Genomic DNA, 19,368 nt, shown 5'->3' with positions numbered 1-19,368 from the left:
TTAAGGAAGGCAGCATCATTGAGGCAGGAGGGCTAATGAGTAGTTTTGGAGAGATGTGGACACAAAACCTAAGGTTTTGTAAATCAAATTAACATCTAAATAAAGGTTATAAACTACTAGGGTATATTTCAAACATCCCAGTGCAAGCTCCATTTTCTTATGTTTTATACCTAGTTGATCAGTCAAACGCTGGAGATGATAATGTCTTAAGTGATGTGAGAAGCCAGCAGCTTGCTTCAGTCTGACTCAGTTAAGCTCTTACAATATTTTGACTGTTGGAGGAAAATTAATAATGGGATGTTAGGCGGTAGATTAGCTGAAACTAAATATCAACACAGCTAGATTTATTTTTGGATGACTGAGCTCATCCCTTCAGAGAACAGAAACAGCTCTCATTATACCACAAGCCACTAACTCACACGGCAGCAGGACAACTCCCAGGGAGCTGAGAATTTAGATGGCACATTAACTACGCTTTGGAATGTACAGGCCACAGGTGATGCCCAAGGCGCACAAAGACACTGGGGAGACTTCACCAGCAACTGGCTGGCTGATCAGGATTAAGCCAGTTCAATCCCCTACAAGGAGCGGGTAGCCCGTGAACCAAGGCACACCCACTGAGGTCAACCAGGCTTTTCTATCCTTCTGGCATTCAGTTAGTGTTCACTAGGTACTACTTGCTCCCAGCTTCATCATATCCTGCACACATGTGCTACCCAGAAGTGTTACCATGTACATGGGGAACACATGTACAGTGTGTTTCCCAGGTTGAATGTGGCTCCGTTTTCTGAGGGGCCTGAAGTCCTGGTGCTTCCAGACCAACAATGAAAAACTACTTTGGCTTTGGATGAGCCAAATAGACCCTAGCTGCCTAGGACAGAAGCCTCAGAGAGTATCAAGTTGCCCTCTTTCCCACACGCTTTCTACATAGTGGAGAGGCTACCAACTAAAGTTGTGGAATCCCAAATTTTGGACTGCCTGGAAGTGATCGTCTAGAGAGTAAGAACACCAAAATGGGTTCACCCAATCATGCCTTTTGTCAATGGACTGACTGGGTCAGTGACTGTTTCCTATGCAGATGCACAAGCCAGCCAAGAACCTGCTCTTGAGTCACATGGCAGAAACAGGAGACCTCTAACGTCAATGGAATTGGTGGAACTAGGACTTAGACTGGGGCTTACGACTGTGTGTGTGTTATATAAAATACAAAGCTGGAAATAATCCCAGCATATCAAGGAGAAAACTGTTAAGTGGACTTCAGAAATTATGTATTACACTACACATTACATTTACAAATGAAATATTGCAAACTTAGAAAGCTCACATACTTTCCATTCACTGGGCAAAGATAAACATGTGCACACAACCAGCTTTTCTGAGATGAAGGGGCTGAGTGAAGAATGGCTCACCTGGGTGACTGGTGATCTATACATGGGAAGATGCCATAGCGGGGGTGGGGGTGGGATTCACACGGAATTCAAGGCAGCAAGACTACATGCAGAGCCTTGCCTCCCCAGAACCCACCAAAGCCCATCTTTTTTTTTTTTTTTTTTTTTGGAAACAGGGTCTCTGTGTAACAGCACTAGCTGTCCTGGAACTCACTCTGTAGACCAGGCTAGACTCAAACTCACAGAGATCCGCCTGCCTCTGCCTCCTGAGTGTTAGGATTAAGGGCGTGCGCCACCACCGCCTGGCAGAGTCCATTCTTTGTACAACATGCTGCCATAAAACATGTGTCCCAGGAGGCACCCATCACACACAGACATCAGAACCCCTCTCATGAACTCCACAGCACATCCCTAGCCTCCAGAGCACACCGGCTTTGGGCAATTTATGAAAATACAAACACTAGTTGACTATAAGCTCAGAATTCTCAGTGCAAACCCAAAAGGAACAACAGACTCAAAAATCGTTGGTGACAAAGGTTCAGATGCTTTTCCCTAAACTGTGAGGGTGGTAAATGACTTTCATAGCCCACAAAGTCCTGAGGCAACATGTTCATTCTCTTTAGCAGGATAGAACAGCTGAGAACGACTCAGTCTAATCTCTTAGGGAAAATAGAAAATTTACCCCAACACTGCTGGGGAGGTTTTTACACGACCTGGCTTCAGGCCAAATAGCTTATGGTGCCTTCCTGCTCTTGGTAACTTTCACCAGGGCTGCAATTTGCTCAAAAGCAAGGTTTCAGAGTGCAGAGTGTTTATCCTAAAGCAGTGGTTCTTACCCGGTGGGTCGAGACCTCTTTGGGGGTCTAATGACCATTTCGCAGGGGTCACCAGAGGCCATCAGAAAACACAGATATTTACCTTATGATTCGTAACAAATAGCAATGAAAGTAATTTTATGGTTGGGGGTCACCACAACATGAAGAATCATATTAAAGGGTTGAAGCATTAGGGAGGTTAAGAACCACTGCCCTAAAGGATGCCAAGAAAGAAAGCATGCTCCTTGCTACTCAACTGGGATTTCATTTCCAGTGTCTAGAGCTTCTGTAACAAAGAATCATGTGTGTGTATCTGTGTCCGGGCGCATGTGTGCAGGCCAGGTGGGTGTCAGATGTCACTCTCCACCTTACTTTTTTCAGACAAGGCCTGTCACTGAACCTAGTGCTCGCTCACCAACTCAGCTGTGCCACCGTGCTAGCTCGCTGCAGGCCCTTCCTGCTTCTCTCCTCCAGTACTAGGCCCGCAGTGCATGCTACCATACACAGCTTCTGGCACTATACTGAGTCATCTCCTCAGCCTCCACAGGGAGTGGAGCTTCAGACAGGTTTTCCCTCCACACGTCCCCACACACAGGCAAGCAGATCTTACCAGAAGCATTGCCGAGGTGCCATTGGGTCTGGACAAATGAATGGACATTTCTGGAAACATCCTGTCAATGCGGCTGATCACATCATCGACGTACCTGGGTGTGGAGGAAGTACATAAGTATGAATCAGAGTCCTGCTGGGAATCCACCGGTGTGAAGACTTCCTTCACACCCAGTACCCAACTTTTAGTTGTTGTGATGCCTTTTGAAGAAGACAAGATTATAAGGCCCTTATGAAAACCTCTTTTTTCCTCCCACAACCCTTTGCAAAGGGGCTCTGTTTGAAGTGATTATATAAAGTACCCTGAAAGCAGCTTACTCTCCACTGGGACATGTATGTGCCCTCTACAGGCCTCCAGTGTAAGTACAGCCCTGTGCTTCAGCCATGTCTTCTTTAGTCGGTCCTGATAGCTCGCTCCGTTTTCAGTTTTCTTAGATTTCTGTGTGGCTTTTATTTGCTCAGCTTTCTATGTCCCTATTACCACTTTATTCCTAACTTTATTTCTAAATTCCACGACTCTAAAACCTTTCTTAGTAACAGTCAAATATATCAGGCGAGCTAGAAGTTCCATTTTCACCTCTCCACTGGCCTCCCATCTCCCAGGGTTTAATGCTCGCCGGGACCACTGGCACTAAGCATTGGCATGGTGCCGGGTACTTATTAAGGACTCACAGATAACAAGTGTGCTGGCGGGTGGTCCCAAGAGTCCTCCTGCCCTGCAGTGGAGGCTCAGTGGAACATGCCGGCCCACAGTACACACAGAGCTGGCTCTGCTTCCTACATAGGAAACCATGCCAGCTCACTATCCAGCCACACTGACACAAAGGATGTGCACAATTCACCAGCCAAGACCCCAAACTTCCCATTAAGGGGTCTTGGGATGGGTTGCTACTAGATGTAGCAAATTAAATTCCATGCTCATTACACCAGGGACACACTAGGCATACTTTCCCGGGAAAAGCAGAGGGAAGCTCCTTGTCCACAGGATACAGAGTTTCAGCTAGATACCTGGGGCTCAGGAGAGACAGCACACAGGACATCATCTGTTAGACCGTGAGCACCACCGTTCTGTTAATGAAGTCAGAAAGCAGCTCTCAGAATCAATGTGTCAGGTTTCTTGTGGAAGGAGGACGGGAGGGACTGCAGAAGGCCTGGTAACTACTAACGAGGGCCGTGGGCAGGGGGAGCAGAGGCAAAGAGAGGAGGGCCTGTTGTCTGCGGTGCTCCCGCAAGAGGTGGCAGCAGGGCTTCTGATAGTCCTCAAGGAGCCCACCGATTCTGTGGTGCCACACCGGCGGCTTTCCCTCAAGAGGAGCATCATGTGTGGCCCGCCATTAAAAGTTGAACTCGCTCCAGGCATTTCTTTTTTTTTTTGGTTTTTCGAGACAGGGTTTCCCTTAGTTTCTAGAGCCTGTCCTGGTCCAGGCATTTCTTGAAGGCAAGGCCCCACCCTATTAGGATGTGGCAGTTTTGGAAATGTCATTCCTGAGTGACTAAGAAACACTGCGGTCTTCTGCCATCCCCTGACTCACAGCCTCATAGGACATCCTGGCATCTAAGCATGAATGCTCCTGCAGAGGTGACTAGGAGGGAGGAAGGCATCAGCGTGGCCCTGCCTGGTGTCTGCTGGATAAGCAGAAGATGCATGACAAAGCCGTGCCAACTCGGGCACTGGCAATGCTTATCTTCGAACACTTCGAATCTATGTGTGGTTTCAACCCATTTCTCCAGACTCAGCGGAAGCAAACAGCCTCTGTCCTGTGTGAATGGAGGTCACTGCTAAGTATATGCTAATGTGAGGGGCAGGCAGGGTCTTCTGCGCGGTCCTCAATCAATAGCCATCATAGCTCTGGAAGGGAGCTCAATGCATATGCACAAGTTCAGCCCAAAGACACATCATAACCTGCTCCGCCTTGTTATCTTTCACCTTGAAACCTTCAACAGACCACCTGGAACATCAGATTCCTGAACAGTGGTTATGTGATGATCCTGGGCCACACACAAAGTTGGAGCCAACCTCACCTTGCATGTTCCTAGAATTCCAAACCAGCCACCTGGTCCAGATTTGTTTTGTAGCATCCAGAGTTGCAGTGGGCAAATAGTAAGCATCCCTGGCCATTTCTGGACCCTACTGACAATGGGGACCTTTATTTGGAAGGGAAGGTAGTGGTAGAAGAAAGACAGTTCCTAGGAAAGGTATTTCGGCTGCACAGGAAAGCTAAGAGGCCTAGGGTGGGCTTTCTGTGGTTTCCTCCTGCCTGCCTGCCCGTCCGCCTGCCTGTGATCTTAGATAAGGCTCAGCAAACTCATCTGAAAATTCCATTGAGCAGAAATGAATTTTAAGGAGACTGTTTTTCTTCGCATGCCTAACATAAAGGAGATGCAGATTCCTTTGTTACAGGTGACATTATGCATTTGCCAAAAAGAGACCAAAGAAAGTCAGCCGCACCTTTAGCTGAGGAAAACAGTGTCTAGATTTTAGACGCAGAAATCAAAACACTTCACTTTTAAATAGACCCAGCCTTAGAGATACAAATGAGCCACGAGTAAGTTGACAGAAACCAGGGAGGCTTGCCACACCATATTAAAAGTCTGGAGGCAAAAAAGGTTTGCTTTCTGCTGAGGGTGGGCCCGGTATGTGTGTGTGTGGGGTGGTCTTTGGCAGTGCTTCCAGAACGCTGCCTCCCAAGACAGCGGGCGCTGCTTGCCTGCATGGAGCTCGCAGAGCGCATTGTCGGCTCGCTGCTTCTAGAGCAGGGCTAAGGACAGGTAGGAACGGCTTGCTCTCCTCCCACACTGCCACCATATGTCACACTCTGCTTTGTGGCAGTATCAAATTACTTTAATTTTTACCTTTTGAGTGCAGGCAAACAAGCAGCCACACCACAGTGGTGACAAGTCCACACTTGAGCAGACGCTGCCCCGCGGAAAGACATTAATTTGGAGCCAAATTGAGCAGTGAGTCACAATTTGCACATATCTGTCAACCTGTTAACAGGGTAATAACTTGGAAGGACTGCTGTTCCTATTTACATTACAGGAGGCTTTAAAAAAATGGAGAAGCTGCTGGGTTCTCCTTTACTCGAACACGGTGTAAGAACTCGCCTGGAAATACAAAATTCTAGAAACACTGGTTCAGATCAAGGTGTGAATCTTTATATTTTCAGGCAAAAAGTGAACTTTTAAGCAACTAGTGTGTCCCGTTTCTCGGCCCTGTACCTAATGAAGACCAGGCACTTGGTGGTTTCTGAGATAAACTTGTGCAGAACAAACAGAACTCCCCTCCAGGTCCCCAATGGCACCCTGGGACTGGACTGCAGACTCAGTGCTTAGTGTCTCTGCCACAACAGGCAGTAGAAAGCATCCTCCCCACCCCACCCCTAGATGCACACTCAGGCCTGGGCCCTAAGTCTTGTTTTCCTGTTTCTTTAAATGGCCTTCATAGGGAAACTGATGACACTGGGGCCCCCGAAGTCCTCTCACCCAGCAACCCATTAACAGCTTTTCCAAGAAGTGGTCCACAGCTCATAGCACCTCACAAGGCAGTTCTTGTTCCATAGGATGGCCAGCATCTCCATGTAGCCACACCCCATCAGCATGGCAGAAAGTTACTCAGATATTTCTTCCAAAAGCTAAAGGCCTTTGGAAATATGTAAGACTGTTGGGTCCTCCAAATTCCTTCAAAGGCACTTTTCAGTCTGTTGTTGGGTCCTGGAGCCCTAGGAGAAGGCACTGCAAACCAAAATTGATGCCTGCATGGCAGCTGCCAGTTCTTCGAGTCTATCTGTGGACCCCGATTGCAGTACCTGTGTCTAGACCCTTCCAGAATTAAGGACTCTGGTTTCTTTGCTACCTTCTGAATGGGAATTGTTTCTCAGGAGAGATGTTTTCATGGAGAAGGTATCCCGCCCGCCTGCCCGCGTCTATCAGTTACGGGCCTCTCCTGAAAGGAGCACAGCTACAGCAGTGTGGATGGCACCTAACAGCTGTGTGGGCCTCAGAGCCAATCTTCCATAACTGCTAGGCGAGTTTCTTTCTTTTTCAACTGACAAATTAAATATTGTGCGCATCTACCCTGTGTGTGTGTGTTCTGAAATAAGCACACATTATGGAATCTATTATCAAGCTACTGAACACATGCCTTATCTCACACATCACACTTTTGAGGTCAGAAAAATTTTAAGAATGTGATGAACTATCACTAACTCTAGCTGCTATGCTCTATAATGGAGTTTTTGAATTCGTTCCTAAGACTGTATCCTTTAGATAACATCTCCCCTAGCTGACCCTCCATTCCAAGCCCTTGGAAACCACCATTTTACTGTCTTCCTTATGAATCAAACTCTTTCAGGTTTGACACATGAATGACACCTTGTAATATTTCATCTGTCTGTGCCTGGCTTATTTTATTTAACACAACGACTTCCAAGCTCCTCCAGATTAACAGGGTTTCCTTCTTGTTAAAGCATCCATTGTGCCACACCATGTTTTCTTTATCCGCTAACACACTGACGGACACGTCTGATGATGCCAGCTCTTGACTACTGTGACTAACACTGCAGTGAGCATGCGCACAGATGCCTCATCAATGTTCTGATCTTACAGCCAGAGTGGGGCTGCTAAGTCACATGCTACTTCTATTTTTAACCTTCTGAGGAACTTCCCTGATATTTCCTGGCACTCACTCACATTCCCTCCACCAGTGTGCGAGCATCCCTTCCCCCACTCTCCTTTCAGCACCCATCTCTTGTAACAACTCTGTCTGCAACAAGGTCATGAACCTATCAGCAGGGCCATAGAGGTGACCTGAGTATGGGTGACCAGCTCTGCAGGGCAAAGCCACACCACTCATGCCTTCTACGAAAAGTGTGCTCTGCTTTCTGAGGCAGAGCTCAGAAGGGACTTATGTCTCAAGTCCTCAGAGGCCAAGGAGATCCTTTAGTGCAGTGATTGTTACCTTCTAGCCTCAGCTGCCACCATCTTCCCACAATGAACACTGTGCTTAGATGGGCCCACCACAAAGCCCTGGGCACTCTTCCTTAGGCTGATTTCTTCAGGAAAGCCTTCCCCGGCCCTGCCCTTGTTCCCAGCCATCAATCAATACACCCTACGCCATACAGCACTGTCACCTCTCCACATCTGTATTACACAATTTGTGAGGGCTATTTCTTTAAAGCCCTACTCCCTGTGGATTCTTTAGGGTCACGTGGCTGCTCTCTTCATGCACTCACTCTCCAGCACCGTGCCACATTGCCTGTGTTCCTTAAATACTCGTTGAATGGGCAGATAGTACATTAGAGATTGCCACATGGACCCAGGCTAGGTCATTATGCATTGAGATGTACAGTTCTCTGGAGCAGATGAAGAGGCAAGGCGTGGCAGAGGTCATTACATTAGCCATAGAAAGTCATGCACAATGGCAGACTGAGCTCATTGTAAAACATACCTCAAAGAAAGCAGCAGAGACCCTTTCAAGTCTTGAGGCTTAATGTCTGCCCGTAGAACCCCTGCATCTGTTCTTGCAGAAGCTTAACGCCTCTTAGAAGCAAGAGCCTTCTAAAGAAGCACACTGTACCAACACGCCAATTTTAAAATGCCACTTTTAATGAACTAATTAATTCTGCAAAAACAGTAGTACAAAGATGGGCATTATCAGATCGAGGCAACAACACCAAAATGATAACAACAGGGAATGGGGAAGACGTTTCCAAAGATAACACTCCTGCAAAACATTCATTTTCTACTCTGCAAAATATTCATTTTCTACTCTACATGGTAAGACATTGCAAATGGTTTGTTATTAAAGACTTAACATATTAAACTGGACAGATGGCTTAGCCCTCTAAGTCTGACCTCTCCTCAAAAGGGGGAAAAAAAACAACAAAAACCCCAGCCCATAAACACAACAAACCTGGCCCCTAGCCAGTGATCTCATGTTAGTGTGATGCCCAGCTGCCCCATCCAAATTTAAATAGCATTTACCCCATAGTGTGCAAGATCCACGCTGTTCATTTTCTCCACCCATCCACGCCCTCAGAATTATGGATGCATGTATTAATAATAAGCTACTTTTCCAGAGAGGATAAAGCCAGAGTGGCCACCAACACATCTGCAAGATCTGGAAGTGAATGCGAAGACTTTCCTCCACACCTGTCCATGTCCATAAGTCTGTGTGGCTTCTGACAGACAGGGGCTTGTCTGGTGCCTGCATGGGAGTGAGGCTGGCTGGAACAACCCAGCCACTGATGGTGAAGGAGGGGCCTGGAGGTGCAGGTCAGTCTTGCTCACACCCACGTTTGTAAAATGTTGGCACTGTGGCTTGCAGGATGTCTGGTTGTTCTCTCACGAAATGAAAAGTAATTTCTAAAGAGCGTGCTGGAAAGCAGGAATCGGTGTACTGAAGACAGAAACAGGAGTGCCTGCTCAGGTGTCTCCATCTCTGAACACTCCCCATACCATCCCATTACGGATAGTAGATAGCTCCTAGTTGACCCTTCCAAGGAAAGATGCTCACAAGCTTAAAGTTTCCTTGTGAACTTCCACACCGACATGGGAGTGTTGGTAAGTCTGGGGGCAGTGACTTCCTAGGAATGACAGTGGCCAGGGGAGGGTCACCCTGCTCTCTATTTTGTAGCTCATGAGTATGTGCACATGTTCCCTGAAGGTGAGCACCCAGGCAAGCAAGGAACTCACTACCCCATCTCCAGAAGTTGACCAGTCCAAAGGCCCAGCACACACTGAAGCCAGCCTGGCTGCTGTCTGTCCAGCAGCCTTGCAGGATCCTGGGTATCTTATGAACTAAACCAGGCAAACACTATTAGGAAAGGAGACCTTTAGCAGACTATACTGGCTAGCTTTATGTCCACTTTATATAAGCCAGAGTCATCTGGCAAGAGTAACCTCACTGAGCAATACCTACTTAAGACTGGCCTACAGGTAAGTCCGCAGGGCATTTTCTTAACTAATGACTGGTGCAGGAGGCCCAGTCACTGTGGGTGGTGCTAAGCTGTAGAAGAGAGCAGGCCGAGCAAGCCACAAGGAATGGGCACAGTAGGCAGCGCTCCTCTACGGCCTCTGCTTCAGTTCCTGCTCTGACCTTCCTCAGTGACGGAGCGTGACCCCAGAACAGCCTGATTCTACCCTCAAAGTGCTCTCTGGCCTTCCATTCACCCTTTCCCAACTCTGGGAATAAGAAGGCAAGGGCAAAACTCCTGCTTTACAAACGAGAAAACTAGGTTCAGTGGCTTGCCCAAGGCCAGGATGAGGTTAAGGGGTGAGCTGAAGCCAGAGCCTATGAGCAGAGATGTCTTACACACTAAAGCCTGTCCCTCAGGTGTGTGAGGACCTCGTGTTTTTAAACCCAGTGAGGAAGTTTTCATATACACAGTAACAAAATGCAGTCACCTGTGAATTCCACCGTTCCTTCAGTAAATGGCCACCCAGCTCGGAGCGAGCTCAGGGACTTGAGAGTGGCCATGGCAGAAGACGGCTTAACAGTGACTTCATTACTTTCCCTGTAAACCCACTGCTTAGGAGAGGAAGGGAAACGCCCACACAACAAAAGCACGCAGGCTCCACCCCCCCCCCCACTTGTTAATAGCAGCTAATAGTGATGAGGTCACTTCACTCATCTCAGAGGGCTCTGGGTGCTGGATGGCTATGAGGCAGAAGGCCGTTCCTGGCAGACCACGAACACCTACCCCATTCTAGGCGTGTCCCTTCGCATCACCTGTCACAGCTAAGACTGGCCACACGCGCATATTAGCCTGCTTGTATCCAGCTCTTTTGGGCAGCACTGTGAGCATGGTGACTAGCTGCGGCAGGTCAGCTGGCTGCCTGCATGCAAAGTAAGATTGCATGCTTGTGCGGTATTTTGCTGCCCTGAGAATGGAGAGGGTGGCGCTCCTGGAAATCACCACCTGTGTGCAAAGTAGGTCCTGTCACAACAAAACCTCAAGCAAATGAGTATTGGTTGTCCCGGTGGGTCGGCACACTCTAGAAAACCACTAAACAATCCAGGGACAAGGGCGCTTTTGTATGATAGCTGCCCTGTTACCTTTCCACTCAACAGACAACTCTAGAGTCTGAGCCTCCCTCTCTAGCCCCTGGGATGTAGCCACACAAAACATGCTCAATAAACATTTGGTTTTATTTAAACTGGAGAGATTTAATCAGACTGGATCAAAGCAAAAAAAGATCACAAGAGTGAATCAAACCTTCTCTTGCAACTGTTTCTTCTACAAGTCAAAGCTCTAAACCAAAAAGCGTCATCCAACAGCAAGTGTGGCCCAGTGAGGCTGTCCCTTCTGACAGCAGCGACATGGGGCAAATGGGTTAGGAGGGGCAGAAGTGGGGTAAAGGTGGGTGGGCAGAGCTTCACGAATTCCCAACTGCTCCTCCTAAGCCAAACCCCCACAAGTCTTCGCTGAGTGAAATTTTCTTTGACGTCCCCACTTGAAAATCACTCACCCTTCACATCATGTATCATAACCCGTCCCACACATCTGGAAAACTTTCTGCTTCATGCTGCCTGGGCCACTGGAACAGAACATCAGGAATGGCCAAGTCCACGCTGAGCCTGCTGCCACAGCAGTCTCTCATCAGACTCTGACACCTGACAACAACAGCTTTGGAAAGCGAAGGGACCGGGTATCCAGCCTTCCTCTGCCCTCATCTCAGTCCTCTCTAGCCCTGGCCATCTACTTCAGCCTGCTGCGAGGATTGTGGGAAGAATGTAACACGGAAGCTTTCAGCTTGGGTCACACAGTTAAGGCCAGCTGCTCCCTTGACATAAAAAATACTGCCTTCCTCCCCAACACAAGTGAGTACAGTGGACTGCAAAGCCTCGAGTCCACTGCAGCCTGAAAACCCCACCCTGAGAAAGCCTGAGAGCAGGGAACTCTTCCAGGCCTTCGTTCTTTCTAGCATCTTGCTCCATTCCTGCTAGAGAGAACTCTTTTCTTAGCATGGTGCTTAGGAGAGAATGCAGGCAGGCAGACTGCTTGCTTAGGCAAGATCCCGAGCTACGAGTTAGTACAAGGTGGGCTAGAGGAAGCAGGCCAGGTTCCGGGCCAGATTTTTGCTGGGTGTCTTCATTTGACTCCGTCTGTACTGCACTGTGCTGAAGCTGGCCCACACTGAACATCAACTAGACTTCTGGCCTTATGGTTAACAGCAAGTGCTGGCTGGGGAGCACTGAGGTCTGGCTAAAAGGCTGCAGGCCTGCAGGGCTGAGTGTTTGTTAACCCCAACCACTAGAGGCAAGGTGTTAAATTTCAAACCCCAGCCAGACAAATGGCAAAGGTGCCTATTTAACATATCAAAGCGCACCTAGCCACCAGGTTCTCTCAGCAGCCCTCAGTCCCACCTTTTAGGAAGTATGGCTGGTATACCTTACCCTCTACCATGAACTCTTTAGCCCAGAGGCTGGGCTGCCCTTTCCCCCAAGGCTCTGCCCTATACAATCCTGACATTTTGGTTACCTGCCCCTTTTGTACCTTTGACCTTCTGGCTGCTGCACCTGGCCCTCTCTCCCACATGGCCCAGCTCAGCCTGGTCATGTCCACTCTGGACCGCCCCAGATGACCCTATTTCTGACTATGCTCTCTCGCATACCTACAATAAACTTTCCTCTCCACCGGACTTGGAAGCAGCCATGACCTTTCCTTTTCTTTTTATTTCTTTTTCTCATTCACAGGGCAGCATGGCAAGGGCATATGGACTGGGTGGTTTTGTCTCCATGGCTAAAAGGCGGCAGCAGCAGTTTCCTGTTCACGTCCTTGACAACTCCCACCCTCCCACCCTCCTCAGCTTCCATACAAAGCCCTGGGTGGGGGTTTCCTCTGGAGGCTGGACCCTGAGGTTATGCCATGTGAACCACACCCAGGCTTCTCTCTCTCCATCTTCTCCTCGGGTTTGGTCAAAGAGAGGCACTCTGGTTGTTATTATGGTTTGATCTTGGTCAACTTGACACAAGCTAGAGTCATCTAGGAACAAGGAAACTCAACTGAGAAAATGCCTCCATCAGACTGGCCTATAGGCAAATCTATAGGGTATTTCCCTATCAATGGCTGACATATGGGGGCTCAGTGCTTCAGTTCCTGCCTCGAGTACTGACCTTCTCCAGTGATGGAGTGTGGGAGTTGTAATTTGAAATAAACCATTTTCTCTCTGACTTGCCTTTGGTCCTGGTGAACTCTACTAAGACAGGAGGAGGGAAAGGCAGTCAGGAGTAGTACTACCTACTTGTGATGTCACTAGCAACCGGCTGCACTGGGCCTTTGTCACTCAGTGTTCTGACTGTCCATTCTATCTGTCTGTCCCAGCACCCAGGCCGACCTCTCACACTGGAGGAAGGACAGCATTGACAGCAGCACAAGGAACTGCCTAAGGCCCTAGAGGTCAACCACCAACCCAAGCTGCTAACAACTTCTTCATTAGTCAGACACTCTCTCCCTCAAGTCTCCTCCAGAACAGTGCAAAGTTCTTCCTAAGTCAAACACAACACCAAAACAACACTGAGATTCTACACGCTAGAACACAATATGCAGCGACCCGGATATTGAAGTTAACTGAAAGTAACAGCAATGTGCGTGTTCTTGACTAATATTGAAATGAAACTCTTTATATTCTGTTCCTTAATTAAACAGCATTCTATTAGCAGAATTCCCTAGACTCTTTAGCTGTGGATGTGGCTTTGTTCAGAAACCCACATCATTTAAAGACAACCAGCAGGTGAGAAACAGGCACCAGGTCTGGTTCTTCACCTTTATTCTCCCTTCACTCCCTTGGCCATGCTGGGGAGGGAACCTAGGGCCTTGTATGGGCTAAGCACATGCCCCACTACTGTGTCTTATCCTCGACTCCATCCTTTCTTCCTATGGGTTCTGGGACTTCCCAGCTTCAGATGAGAACATCCGCAGACCACTGCCAAGCGCTAACCAGCTTCTCTCTAAGCTCACTGTCCAAGTCACATGAGCTCCAAAATGCAATACACATATCCACACAGTGGCGGTGACACACAAATAAACATTTTCATGTCAACATCACATAGATAGAAAAAGATAACCAACAAATAAAAACCAGTGACTTCACTAATACCATTTTGCTCAGCCATGTAGCTACAGAGGCTTAGTTTAAGAAGTGAACTTATTTGAAGAAAAGCTATGTAGACAATGGCCTAGCTGCACAAGGTTATGACAAAAACCTTACATGCAACTAAGCTTAGAAACCTGTCCAAAGCAGATAATTAACAACAGCTTTAGTTGCAAAAGGGTTTGCCTATTTGTAAATTTTGTGGTTTCTTCTCTATTCTAGATAATTCTTCCCTTCCAGATCTTACAAAAGGTTTCCATGCCTCCACTTGGAGGTATTGAAGAAGAAATGGACAGGTTTCCCAGGAGAGGCTGGGGTGTTCAGCTCAGCAGGACCAGAAAGCAAGGGTTGTGACTGATCACAGCAAAGATGACCAGGCTGGACCATGTTTCTGGGAATGTGGCGTCAACATGCCAAGTGTTCAGTGAGGGGAAGGAAAGTGGCCCCAGCACCGGGCATCTGTACAGCCATCCTGCCATATTTCCAGAACACTGCTACCAGTGGAGCCACACCTAGGCTCTCCCATCTAAGTACTAACCAGGACAGATCCTGCCTAGCTTCCAAGATCAGATGAGGCTGGGTGTGCTCAGGGTGGTATGGCTGTAGACCAAACCTAGGATTCCACTTGAGACAGAATGGTGGTTTACAATATCTGAAATAGTGACAGGCTGGGCACGGTGGCACATGCCATTAATTCCAGCACTGAGAAGGCAGAAGCGGGCAGATTTCTATGAGTTCGAGGTCAGCCTGGTTCACAAAGTGAGTTCCAGGATAGCCAGGGCTTTTATACAGAGAAATTTTATCTCAAAAACCAAACCAAAACAAAAGGAGCCACTTAGCCAGGAGTGGTAGCATGCCTTCAATCCTGGAGCTTGGGAGGCAGAGGCAGATGGATCTCTGAGTTCCTGAGTGTGAGGCCAGTTTGGCCTACAGAGTGAGTTCTAGTACAGCCAGAGCTACAAAGAGAAACCCTGTCTCAAAACAAAGCAAACAAAAGAACCCGGTGGCAGTCCTTCAGATCCTTTTATTGTGTGTCAGAGATAACGAGGGTCAATCACTTGATCACTTGATAACTGAGAGGACCAAGCAGACACAGTAACAGGCTGCTAGATCTTTTCTCAGAGATTAGGCCTCAGTTTCAGTTTCCTGAGACTGAATAGCAGTTTCTGAAAGAGCCATGAATAAAGGGCAATCACTGATGCCCCAGACATCAGGGACAAGGTAGATAGGATGTACCAAGTCTGGGCCACTAAGTCAGCCCCCACAGTCAGTATGTACTAGGTCAGTCAGCCTCCATAGCAGCTCAAGGACAGTGGCCTGGCACTTGTCCATGCCTACCATCCAAAACAGAAAACTATAGCCCTGACCATTCCCTGGCTAGTCCTGGCCAATTAGAACATACAAATATGATTGGCACTTGCTTAAGCCAATCATATTCAAAATGACCTAATTGCCCGAGGACCCCTACCCTCTTGGCTGTGCTTAAAAGGAGCCTGTAGGCTCCTCTTGGGGTCTTCACCATCTTGCCTTTGTGTGGGATGTGCAATCCCAGCATGCTGGAATAATAAACGTGCTTACTGATTGTAGACATAGATGGTGTTCTTTTGTGGGACTTCTCCAGGACTCTAACACTAACCATGTCTCATGCCCCCTAAGTCTACCTATTTGTCTATGGCAATCCAGCAATGCACTCCAAACAAAAAGGGAAGGCCGTCATTTATAAGCAAGAGAAGTCTTAAGATTGATTTAAAAAAAGAAGAGGCGGAAGAAGAATGGAAGAGTGAAGTAATTTAGAACCCAATGTATTTTTCAAAGATTTGTTTTTAAATATGCATAGGTAAGTATGTGAGACTATGTACATGAGTGCAGACAGCCTCAGAGGGCAGAGACACTGGATTCGCTGGAGCTAGAGTTACAGGTGGCTGAGAACCAGCCAACATGGGTGTTGGGAACTGAGCTCTGATGTTCTTAAGAGCTGAGTCATCTCTCCAGCCCCAGAACCAAACTTCTAAAACTGTGGGGTTGCAACCCATTGGCAACTATAAGAGGTTTCTGAATACACAACAACCAAATATGAATTCACAATCAAATGTATCATGAATCTTGAGTGCTTCTGGCAGCACTTGCCCACAGTACAACACATGACTTCACATAGCCTTGGTTCTTATCATACAACATGGCACCTCACACTGTATTTGCCCTTTCGCCACACAAAAGTAACAAACTGCCTGAAACACTGCAGCTCAGAGTCAAGACCTTGCATGTTACAAACTGTACATACTGTAGTATTATACTGTAAAGAGTTTCCTGCTCCTATAGAAACAAAGTTGCGAACTCTACATACTGTACATATTATACTGTACAAAGTTTCCTGCTCCTATGGAAACAAAGTTGCGAACTGTGCAAATATTGTACATATTACACTGTACAAAGTTTTCTGCTCCTATAGAAACAGGGTTTTATTATGGCAGTCGAAGACAGTGTTTTCCTGCTGTCAGTCTTCAACATGTATCCAAACAGTATACAGTATGCAAATTTTGATTTTTGTGTGTCAGAACAAAAAAATTGCTTAGTTGCTGATTTGAGTTCTTAAAGAAAACAAAAAGCATTAAGTAAGTTTTGGTGTAGGATTATGATAGAATTCCTAGCAATCTCTGAAATGGCCCTAAAGATACTTCTGCAATTATGTGCTATGTATTTAAGAGAAGAGGCAGTCCAGCATTGATGACAAAAACCAAAATCATTGATCAGCTCTGAAAACTGCTGAAGATGCTGTGCACCTGCAGCATCTCGTCCCCAGCCAAGACTGATTCTCTATGTAAAATAAACACACACCCAGTGAGTTGGCTTGCAAGTTTTCTTTCTTCTTTGGTAAACAGTAAAATTATATGTCCGCCAAAGAATTATTTTAAAATCAACACAGCAAATGTTTGATGGGCATGGCTATTTAATATATCTATCTGCCGAGAGCCAGGTAAAAATTCCTCGGGTTTAGAAAGAAGTCACAAAGTTTAAAGTGGGAACAGTTTAAGACACCCTCATCTAGGAACCAAGATACCCCTAAGTGAAGGCCCCTAGACCAGGTCACAGCCCTGTGACAGGAAAGATGCAGACAGCAGAGCAGCAGGAATGTGAAGCCTTAAGCTGAGTCACCTGCAGGATAAACAGTCTCCACAGTGTATAAGGTAGACCCGAAGCCAGTGGGCTTAAGCCAAGAATCCATTCTCTGACCAAAACTAACATTAAAACCATTGGCAAAAATCCATCAGCAATTCCTTCCCAGGTTATCTGAAAATTAAACAGTCAAGAAATCTCAGAAGCCAAAGAGGAAATCATAAGGGAAATTAGAAAATAATCTCAAGCTAAATGATAATGAAATAAACAAAAATGCATAGAATGCAGGTAAAGTCATGTTTAGGGAACATTTACAGCTTTCAAATACTTATGTAAGCACCAAACTAGCTAAGCTTTCATTTAAGAGTCAGAAAATTTGAAGTAAACTAATTGCAGAGAAGCAGAAGAAAACTGCAATGTACACAATCAGCACATTGCCACCCAGGTGAAAAGAGAATAGCCATGACCCACAGACACCACTAGCAAGACTCATTCAGAAAGGAAACAGAAACTTGGAATTTACCAGGAGCAGGAACAAACTGGGGACACTGTTCAGATTTCAGAGTCATCAAAAGTAGAATTAAGAATATTGTGAAATACTTCATGTCAATAATGCTGACAGTTTAGATGAAAGGGACACCTTCAGAAGATGTAAGCTATGTGACAGACATGAGAAGAAAAAGAATAATCTTATGGCTGGGGTGGGTGCCTTTTAGAAAGTTCCCCAAGTGCAGTCCACGCAGGCAGCAGAGCTGCTGAACAAGACTAGGAAGCATTGTTGAGAGTGGGAGCGCAAAGCTGCTTGAGGCTCCTGTCCAACCGCCCTCTGTAGACAAAGGTGGGCTCTCACTTGTCCACAGGTTCTTCCTGCAGCTTCCAAAGGCAATGGCTTAAAAGTGAATTTGCTATTTAAAAAGAACCTCCCTAAAGGCCCCCAAAACCAACACCATCACCCCCCAAATCTTCCCATAGAAAAAACCCCAAGCCAGGTTTTAGCCAGTGTCGCCTTCCCAAGCCATGCACAGCTTGGGAAGACCAGTGAACTCCCATGCAGGCACTGCCCACAGCAGTTTCTACAGGACAGCTTCATAGCACAAATTCAGTTTGGCCTATCTGCTCACGGACTACAAAGAGTGTCACACACGTCTGAATAGGGCAACGATTTTGACACATTTATTCCTCACGCTATAACCGAAGCAAGATAATGTCCTCAGAACAGCACACAAAAATCCTTTTCACATTAAAAAAGCAGGACGGTGGCACCACACAGGGCATGAAGCTGGGTGTGCAGCCGCTGGACCCAAGCTTCAGCCCTAGTACTGAGGCAGGGAGGCAGCTACCAGGCTTCAACCTTCATGGGATGAGAACAGTAGCACAACAGCATCTTTGTCCACAGGGTGGTTCTGAAGACCACGTGAAATTAACAGCCAAAGCCCAGAGTGCTGAGCACACACGTGCACTCTGACACACACCCACGGACTAAGCGCCTAACCACGGGAACCAAGCAGTAAGGTCTTTCCCCTGTATTCTCCTCTAGTTCACCTTAGCCCAAACATACAGGGCAGTGCACTCACCGAGACAAGCCCAGATGAGGGAAGACAGCCTGGCTCTCCACACCCACTGTCACATCAGGCAAGTAAGTCACTTGCTCCTGGTTTCCTATTGTCTGGACCAGATGGTGTCTATGGTTTATTCTAGCTCTAGACAATTCACCATGTATTTCCTAAGAGGCTACTGTATGCACAAGAAGCAATTACACAGCTTTCAAGACCGCCCATCTCTGAATGCATTTACTGTAGAGAATTCAGATAACCAGAACACTGCATTCCCCAATCTTTGGGAGCAACTGGAATCTATCAGACCTGATGGACTTTTAGTATAGACTATCAGTCTTTCTAACAGCAGGATTATCCCAGGGCTAGCTCTACTATAAAACACATTGCCTTCGCTGATCTCAGGTCTATCTCTTGAAACTTCTTTGGGACATGTGGTAGGAGGAAAACAGAAACTTCATCTGTGGGCTGAGGATGAGTGTCTAAGAACCCCAGAAAGCAGTTTTTCAATACAGGAATTTACAGGAGGCATCTGCCCACCAGAGCTCACAGACCAGCACTCACTGGAACTGCATGGGCTGCCCTAATGTGGCCGAGCAGGGCGTACAGAGTGCACAGGTAATCAAATCCACACCAACTTGTCCTTCACGGGAGTGTCTCAGAGCAGGAAGGAGAGAACAACTGCTCACTTAAATGACAACAGCTTTAGAAATGGAAGCCGGGACAATAAGCGGCAAGTCATTTGCCTCTGAAGTCTCAGATGCCCACACCCATAACCAGAAGCCCTGCTCTGTT

General features: G+C 47.0%; 1 protein-coding gene across 2 annotated transcripts in view; it reads right to left on the bottom strand.

Annotated features, from left to right (window-relative positions):
- Med27 (mediator complex subunit 27) overlaps positions 1–19,368 on the bottom strand; it is a 181,422-nt gene that overhangs the window by 54,552 nt on the left and 107,502 nt on the right. For both annotated transcript variants that reach the window (XM_038337205.1, XM_038337204.1), the window contains exon 4: positions 2,814–2,907. In XM_038337205.1, the coding sequence (XP_038193133.1) occupies positions 2,814–2,907 (94 nt within the window). The remainder of the gene's footprint in view (positions 1–2,813; positions 2,908–19,368) is intronic.

The sequence above is a fragment of the Arvicola amphibius genome, chromosome 7 (genome assembly GCF_903992535.2).
Source record: "Arvicola amphibius chromosome 7, mArvAmp1.2, whole genome shotgun sequence".
Taxonomy (NCBI): domain Eukaryota; kingdom Metazoa; phylum Chordata; class Mammalia; order Rodentia; family Cricetidae; genus Arvicola; species Arvicola amphibius.
This window is presented reverse-complemented; position numbering and strand designations above follow the sequence as displayed.